Here is an 8,533-nt window from a genome sequence, read left to right as displayed (position 1 = left end):
TCTGCCTCCAGCCAGGAGGAATACGAGCATGCATGACGTCACCCCGCTGTGGTACTGCAGCTTTATCCTCCATTGGGCACAGGCCTGAAATGTGGGGATTTCATTGGAGAGATTTATCGTCGTGCTGACCAATGAGAGAGGAAATCTGTGTTACCTTGGTTACAACTTTTGTCAACCAACTATTGAACGAAGAGGGAAACTAGCTGCTGGTGTACGGTAATCAAGTTGCTGTCATTAGACACTTGTTGTTTAAAACAATTGCAGTTACATTTCATATTTTATATACGTATCTCTAAGCGTGTTTGTAATCCACAAACCTTACGATCTAAAGGATTGGGTAGCCTTTAAAATACTGTATGTATTGCTAACATGTCTATATGGATCCTCAATTGCTCAATACTAGCATGAGGGTCTTTAGATAAGAAATAATCGCCATAAATATGCACATACGATGGCTAACTGCAATGCTAATATTAATGACCAATCATCTAGTTGGATGGCTGATGCACGAGAGTACAGATTTGTACCACAGTCCCAGTGCACCGCTCGATGCATTCCTGGCATCAGTATTTTTTTATTGTACAAGTTTTGTGCAGAATATCAATTTCCTGATCACATTCAAGCGGTTGCCATTGTTAGCAAAACATTGCTTCTAACTAATACATATGGCCGACATGAATGGTTACTAAACTTTGTTCGCGCTTAATAAGGGTGTTGCTCAGTGGTGATCGCGTGAAATGCTGGCACAAGAATGGATCAGGCAGCTGATGTAGATCTACATTTTGTGAAATGCACATGTGTGATTAATACAAAGGGAACCTTTATATGTGAAATTAAAAGAATAGGTTTATATGCTAGTCCATGAATTCATGGATAAATTAATAGATAGAAATGTTAAGGTGAAGTCACTGTATATTCAGAGTTTAAACGTTGATAAGTGTGACAGATGAGATCATGTATCTATGTATAATGTAAACACAACCCCCTCTGTCTGACAGCTGATGGAACTGAGGGATCTTATCTGCGGGAGGGATCAGAATGAATGGCACGTGCCTCCATTCTCTCTCCACGCGCGCAAGCTTAAATTATTATCATCGGGCTGCACATTCCACGCGCTGGCATATCTTAACTCGCGCGTCTGAATGGGGTTATTAATTCAGCACAATGCAGAGAAATCTCGGGACGCGGCCATTCAACGGGAGCAGGCAACTGCAGACACTACGCAAAGCAATAATCACATGCAAAGGAAATTAATCAGGGCGCTGTTGCCTGCTGCTCCGGTGCGCGTGAGATTGATTGATGCATAAAGGGACTGTCGGGATTGGCTGACAAATGAAACTTCTTTCTATTCATTGTTTCAGATCAAATCATATCTGCATCTGCGCTAATGAGAATGACGAGCTACCTCCTCCCTCTGAATAGCACACATCAAGGGGAGATTTGTGTCATGTCATAGTGTGTGATTATTACTGCAGGAAAGATATTATTTGTTTACAGAATGTCATAATTTACAGAGAGTACATTAGGGAGATGATCCCCAACGATCGGTTGTGAACCTGAGGCGTATCTCGATGCTAGGCTTGTGACTGATGCCATTTTATATGTGGACATGTTGACCTTAAAGCTTAAATGTCCTGTTTGTGTGAAATTATAATACAATAGAGGGTTACAATTACAGCTGAAAATAAATGCCTCAATAAATGAGTAATTATAATCTAAATATGAGAGCAAATAAATACATTTAAAAATAGCATTAAATAAATCAATCGATGAACAATGCTGAAAAAAATAAATGTATGATTTTCAATATATATATATATATATATATATATATATATATATATATATAAAATGAATGAATATGCTGATTAATGAATGAATAGAAAATAAAATTTATTTATTGATGACTTATATCTATTGCTTGATTTGTTTGATTTATTTTTTTCCTTCAAACAGCTTATATTAAATCATCAATATTTATTGTTCTGCTGGTGTGTAAGGGATGAGTGGGAGGGACCTCAGAATGTTCATCACCAGCCACAGAGCAGAAGATATCGGTAAGTCACGATCTGAAGATGGCATGCGATAAACTCATGAGTCCTGCCGTCTCACAGTGTTCACACCGCACACAACTCGGTTTGTTCCGACAGAGAATTCCCAGAACACTGTAATGTCTGCAGCAGGCTCGGTGCCAGGAGAAAATACAGAGGGGTGCACTTGCATTCCATGGGGGGGGGGTGGGGTGCACAAAAAGTCATAAATACTATGTGGACATTGGGATATAAGAGACAACTGGGGGTGCAGGGCACACTTAAGCACCCCCAGAGCTCCAGGCCTGGCACTCCAGGAGTGACATACATAGGTTGTAATTTTCACAGGCTGAAGTGCTGTGCCCACAGCTAGAGCAGCACCCCACCAAGGAATCGAACTGGCAACCGTTCGGTTACAAGCCCTGCTCCTTACCACTACGCTACACTGTCGTCCATAACCCATTTCATCACCCATAGGGACCTCTGATAGTCCCAGTAGTCCTAAGCTTAGTTTGTTCAGTGCAGTGGCAATACATCGTTCTGCCCCAACTGATTTGGCTTTTGCTGTCATTGGTGTGAGAACCCCTCGAGACTGAATGTCTGAATGCCGGTATGCCATTAACAACACCTTTACCTCCTTTTCCCTGCATTTTTCCCACTTTGCCGTTCTCCTGTCTGTGTTTGCGTTTTTTTTTTGGTGCAGAAAAGCTGACCCTGCGTATCAAAGGTGGCCTGGAAAGCAGCAAGTACAGACCGGTTCACTACACGCAGCTGCAGTCTCTGCTCGACGCCCAAAGGCTCGCTTCTGCACACACCGAGCAAAAGGTAGCCGCTCACTCTTCGGGGCAGCACTCTGCACGTTTCCCTTTTAAAAGCAACTAATCTATCCTTCAGACACAGGCCTGACAATATCTCCTGCTTCTAACGTGCAATAAATGGTTTAACAGAGTGTGTGAAATTCCTATGCTGTGATCAGCAGTGGAAGGAGCTGGGCCAGGCCTGCAAAGGCAGCGCCACGGCAACCCTCTGCATCCTTTCAACATTCCGTGATGTTTCTCAGTGATGGAATGAGCTTCTCTGTTTGGAGATTCACAGATACTGGAGGATTGTGGGCTTGTCTTCTACAATCTTCCCCAGCTGAGGTTTACCGCTGACATTGTCAGTGTGATGGGAAAGCAATCAGAGAGCTGAGCAGGGTGACTGACAGCTAGATATCCCTATAGATGCTTACAGTCTAGTATATGGCTAAAGAACGCTGTATGCTGTGTATTTTTATGCTGAGGAAATGACAGGATTTATTTAGAATTCTGTTGGGTGACTGGAGAAGATGGGTACCTTCACAGTCCTGGGTTTACAGCCTCCAGTGCCCGGTTTCATTGGTGCAAAAGAGAAAAAAAGTCTTGCCAACAGGAAAAGCAATCTTAACTTGAATTCACTCTTACTGTTGGTGTGACCGGATTTATTAGGTCTATCAGGTCGTTATGGTGATTTATGCTGTTGCTGAGTCCTGCCGCAGAATGTGGTCCTCTGGTTTTCACCCTCGTTCAGGTTTTTACCAGAATGAGATAGGAACAAAAGGGTAGACTCCTAAAATAAAGAGGGGTTGATGGGATAGGAAAAAGAAGCCTGATGTGGAGATATTAAGATTAAGGCAGAGGAAAATCATCCAGGAGGAGATGATTGAAAGACTGACTGAGATCAGAGAGGAGACCTGATAATCAGGAAAGAAAGGAACTGCAATGTCTCACCTGCATAGTAAGTCATATGAGAAACTGCTTAGCACAGTGCACCCAGAGTGGGTATGAAACATCTGCATAAGAAAGTGGTATGTGGTATGAAAGAGTATGTTTTCAAGAGGGAATAATAAAAGGACAGAATATGTGGTTCCCAAGAGGCTCAGACATTAAAGGCACTTGTTCTTAGTGTGCACTTAGCCCAGTGACTGTGGTTGGAAACCAACCATGTCATCTGAGAATAATGACTGATAGCCCATGTCAGTGGATCAAAGTAGTTCTTCTGGGCATGGGGTGGGTAGGCTGGCCAGACTGCGTTTATCTCACTGCTGGAATTCCTTGCCACTTACTTGGTGCATACACCTGTCCTCTATTTGGTGTCTCTCTCTCTCCTGGTGCACTGTCGGACTTTTAGTGTGGAAGGTAATCACGGCAGTTTGCGGGATTGCACACACCTCGCCCTGCGCTCCTGATCAGCTGCAGTGGTTTTTACAGCTCACCACGGTAGCAATTTGGAGAAAAACTTCCCCAACTCCAGGAAAATGTGATCAAGAGACGCACCTGGAAGAGAGCCAAACAGACACCAAACAGAAAACAGAAGCAATCAGAGGCTCATAAACGAGTACATCCCTCAGTACACTCCGTAAATCCAGACAGTGTTATTTGGCTGCAGTAATGGCCATTGGTTTGATATAGGAGACTACACTGGGGGTTTCCCATCCAGGAGTGATGGGATATTTAGGTGTTTTCCTATCCGCTGATGGCTTCTTACCCCGTGATGCAGATAACATAACATACGCTAAGCATCACATCATGCTTACATGGTTATTTCTGGAAGCTCAAGCTAACAGAAGTTATTAAAAACCCAACAAATAAACAGGAAAGGGCAAGTTATGAAACAGTGATGAGGCAGAGAATCAGAATCACTGTTACATCCAAGATGTGCCCCAATTGATTCTCATTCATGAACCAAAAAGGTAAAATGTAAAAATATGAATTATGCACTATATTCTGTTTTCCAAGCAGTATTTGACAGATGAAATTCTAAATGAAAATGAACACGTAGTTTTCCATATATGGTATCCTGGTGTGATGAGAGACTCTCAAATCTATTTGATGGACTTGTCTGTTTTTGCAGTGAAATCTGACATGGGAGTTAGCAAAAGCCTATATTCAGAACATGAATAATGGATGAACATGCAATTAACCATTTACACATGGAAGTGGTCTTTCCAAAGACACAAGGGAAAGAGAATCTCAGTGAAAACTGCAGCAGATTCCATGTTATTCACTGAGACTCTTCAAATTTTATAAAAGAGGATAAATGAGGCAAAATAAAGGAATATACTGTGTGTGAATATTCATGGGCCTACAGCAGGATCAGCCGTGAGGCCGTTTGAAGTCCTGGGTCTCTCACGTTCTGTATCCCCCTCGCTTTGAGAAGTTAACCCTTGGAGGCGTAGGAGATTACGCTCCTACACCTGCAGTACCCTAATTAGGTCATGGGGCCAGCAGCGTTTCAGAGCCATGTTACCTCTGCCTGTGGCTCGGTCAGGTGTAGCGCTCTGCACGGACCGGGTACGACAGGCTGCGTTTGCCGCCCGCCACCCGGGGAGACGCAGGCTTTCTCTGTGGGTCCTATCCAGTGGTGATAAAGACGCATTGCTGGGTGGCGTCGCGGGGATTGATCAAATCAGCTGCTGAATTAGAGAGCCCAGGTGTCTTGGGGCTTGTGCGGGAAGCACACTGAAACGCTCCGGTGGCTCCCCTGTCCTGTACTGTGTGACAAGCGGTAAAATCAAACACCGGCGTAGGAGAATTCATTACCGTTTGGCCGTGTCGGTCCCGCCCGCTGCTCCGTGATGCTTTTTTTAAAGAACGCCGTAACGCAGCTGTGCTGACTCAGGCTAACAGACTGCTCTTGCAAGTAATAGGCTTCCAGAAGTTGTAGATTTGTTTCCTTTGAAAGAATGTCCTGTACCAACATAAAATATAAGGCATTTATTATTGTCAGAGCAGTCTTATTGGTGTGGTATTATTAGTTTTGAATAAATTTTATTTGTTGGTCTAGAATTCAGTGGACCCTTAACTTTACTATGTATTACATACACATAGTTATACACAGTGTATTTTATGTCATGTCAGTGGGTTTTTGTGTCAGTATTGTGTTAACAGAGGTATGCATGCACTGACAGTAAGATCCACCTTCTCTAATCTGGTATGAGCCTGACTGCACTGTTGTCAGGTTGACATGAGAATGCCATAGTTCTGCATGTGCCTTTGTGTAACTCACAGAGGTCTGTAGTAGCCTGAGGATGCTAAATCACATAGCTGTGGATGTGAAGGTGTGTGTACACCTGGGTGAGCACTAGATTACTTATGTGGCCAGCAGTGTGGCAGAGCGGGGCAGGACCTGAAGGGGGCGCTGATGAGCTGGTAGGCTGAGTGTCAGGTTTGAAAAATGGGTTTGACAGTGCTGTCAGCATACCATATCTCCCTGCAGACTTCACCTGCCAGTGGAAGAAGATAAGTCTAAGGCTGGGCTTAGTTACTACTCGGATGCTAGACCACCCAGGAAAACCTGCTCTCAGTTGGCGGGCCAGTCGGGGGCCTTGTTTGCTCTGAACCAAGAAAAAAGCAATGCTCCAGCGTAGTGATGAGGACACTGTGCTGTAGGTGAATGAGATGTTAAACTATGGTCCTGACTCACTAAGGTTATTACCTGTGCCACAGACCTGTGTAGGTGTGGAGAACAGCACTGGGCTTCAATGAAGGAGGTTTTGAAATGAAATCTGCAGTGCATGTGTGCGTGAATAAAAAGGTGTTGAAAGAAGTTAGCTTCTTGTTTTAATGCAATGGTATTTTACTCTCAGCTGTTCAGCAATGCATGCATATCTGCTTACATTTATACAGACTCTGGGACCCTCAAAGCAAATGTCACAGTAAGATTAAAGTGTTTACACAGGTTTGGCAGAATTAGATTTGATGCTTCACCTGAAACCCCATGTGAGAAATGCACTGCATTTGTTCTTCAACAGATCATCAACAAAAATTGAAAGACACAGAATAATCGTGCTGATCTTCAAATGTAATTTATTTTGAAAATGTGCATCACGGCCTATACAGAGCCGCTGTTCAGTACAGCCGCCCTCAGTGGTACTCCTTCAGGTTTGTGAGGCTGGCTTGTAGTGGTGAAATAAAGGACCACTCTATAACACAATGCAGGGAACATGCAGATCTTGAGGCTGTAGATGTCTAATCAGAGTGACATTGCCTGTTTAAAAAACTGTTATTTTGGAATGTTTGAATCTTAAACTCGGTCATTGTGTACCACGTACGTTCAGAGAGGTTAGTCTTTCTGTGGGTCAGACAGTCAGGTTTATTCAGAAAGGTACAGGGCACGTATCAACTGGAATGACTTGAAGCTCGGTTCCCTTAATAAAGATATTACCACAGACATTTGGGTAATTAATGATGGTCTGATTAGAGATGCAGGAATTTCAAATTATTGTCTGCTCAAATACTGTAATGCAAAATTAATGATGGGTTTGCTGTAGTCTTCTTTGCCTCAAGTGAACATAGTTAATTACATTAATGCGAAAAAATGATCATTGATAAAAAAATCTAACATATATAATTCATTTTATTAACATTTGCCATTAAGGATCATTTGGTACAAGGTTAACTTTTCTTTGCTATTGTCAGTTTCATTGTTATCAAATGTGATCTGGATGTGTGATATCCTAAAGCATAACCTATATGCTGAAAAATTTTGCTGTCAAATTTATGGAGTTCGTTGCTTTAAAAAAGAAAACACAGTTTCACAATAGCCTTTTACCTCGTAGTGAAATCATAGATTGGCATGGATCAATGTTTTTCACTGTTGGGTCACTGATTGCAGGCCATAGTTCAGGTTATTAATTGACTCAGGTTAATTAATTGCTTAATTGGAGTCTTTAATTGGTTAGCGCTACCTGTGTTCCAGATTCAGAGGGTGCTGCATGTGGCTCAGAGGACCAGAGAGAGCACCCTGCTAAGGCTGCACAGGCAAGCATGGAGCCAGGAGCACAGCAGATTAATCAAGGCTGGGTAAGGCCTCACATGAAAGCTTTAACACAAGCAGCTTCACACAACAGCTTTCACACAAGCAGCTTCACACAACAGCTTTAACACAAGCAGCTTCACACAACAGCGTTAACACAAGCAACTTCACACAACAGCGTTAACACAAGCAGCTTCGCACCACAGCTTTAACACAAGCAGCTTCACACAACAGCGTTAACACAAGCAGCTTCACACAACAGCTTTAACACAAGCAGCTTCACACAACAGCTTTAACACAAGCAGCTTCACACAACAGCGTTAACACAAGCAGCTTCACACAACAGCTTTAACACAAGCAGCTTCACACAACAGCTTTAACACAAGCAGCTTCACACAACAGCTTTCACACAAGCAGCTTCACACAACAGCTTTAACACAAGCAGCTTCACACAACAGCTTTAACACAAGCAGCTTCACGCAGCAGGTCAAACTGTTATAAACATCACACAAAAGCTTATTTAGTTATAAACAGCTTCACTCAAAAGCATATAGTTATGAACATCCTCACATGCCACCTTGAGCCATCTCTAAGCCACCAATTAATTTAATTGGACCAAGGGGCTGGTATGAGAAGATACAAGTTGTTTACTGTAACAAAAACAAACTAAACAGCTGCATTTTAATTTCAATTATGAATTAGAGAAATTGTTAAGAGACAGTCCCTCT

The 8,533-nt window shown here is 42.7% G+C and overlaps 1 protein-coding gene across 1 annotated transcript in view; it reads left to right on the top strand.

The window, feature by feature from the left end:
- The first annotated feature begins 2,002 nt into the window (after nucleotides 1-2,002).
- Nucleotides 2,003-8,533, top strand: part of LOC118788753 (coiled-coil domain-containing protein 148-like) — a 29,402-nt gene continuing 22,871 nt past the window's right edge. Inside the window, exons 1-3 of the mRNA XM_036544787.1 lie at nucleotides 2,003-2,057; nucleotides 2,734-2,855; nucleotides 7,749-7,852. Of these exons, the coding sequence (XP_036400680.1) occupies nucleotides 2,003-2,057; nucleotides 2,734-2,855; nucleotides 7,749-7,852 (281 nt within the window). The remainder of the gene's footprint in view (nucleotides 2,058-2,733; nucleotides 2,856-7,748; nucleotides 7,853-8,533) is intronic.

This window comes from Megalops cyprinoides, chromosome 14 (genome assembly GCF_013368585.1).
Source record: "Megalops cyprinoides isolate fMegCyp1 chromosome 14, fMegCyp1.pri, whole genome shotgun sequence".
Taxonomy (NCBI): Eukaryota; Metazoa; Chordata; class Actinopteri; order Elopiformes; family Megalopidae; genus Megalops; species Megalops cyprinoides.
This window is presented reverse-complemented; position numbering and strand designations above follow the sequence as displayed.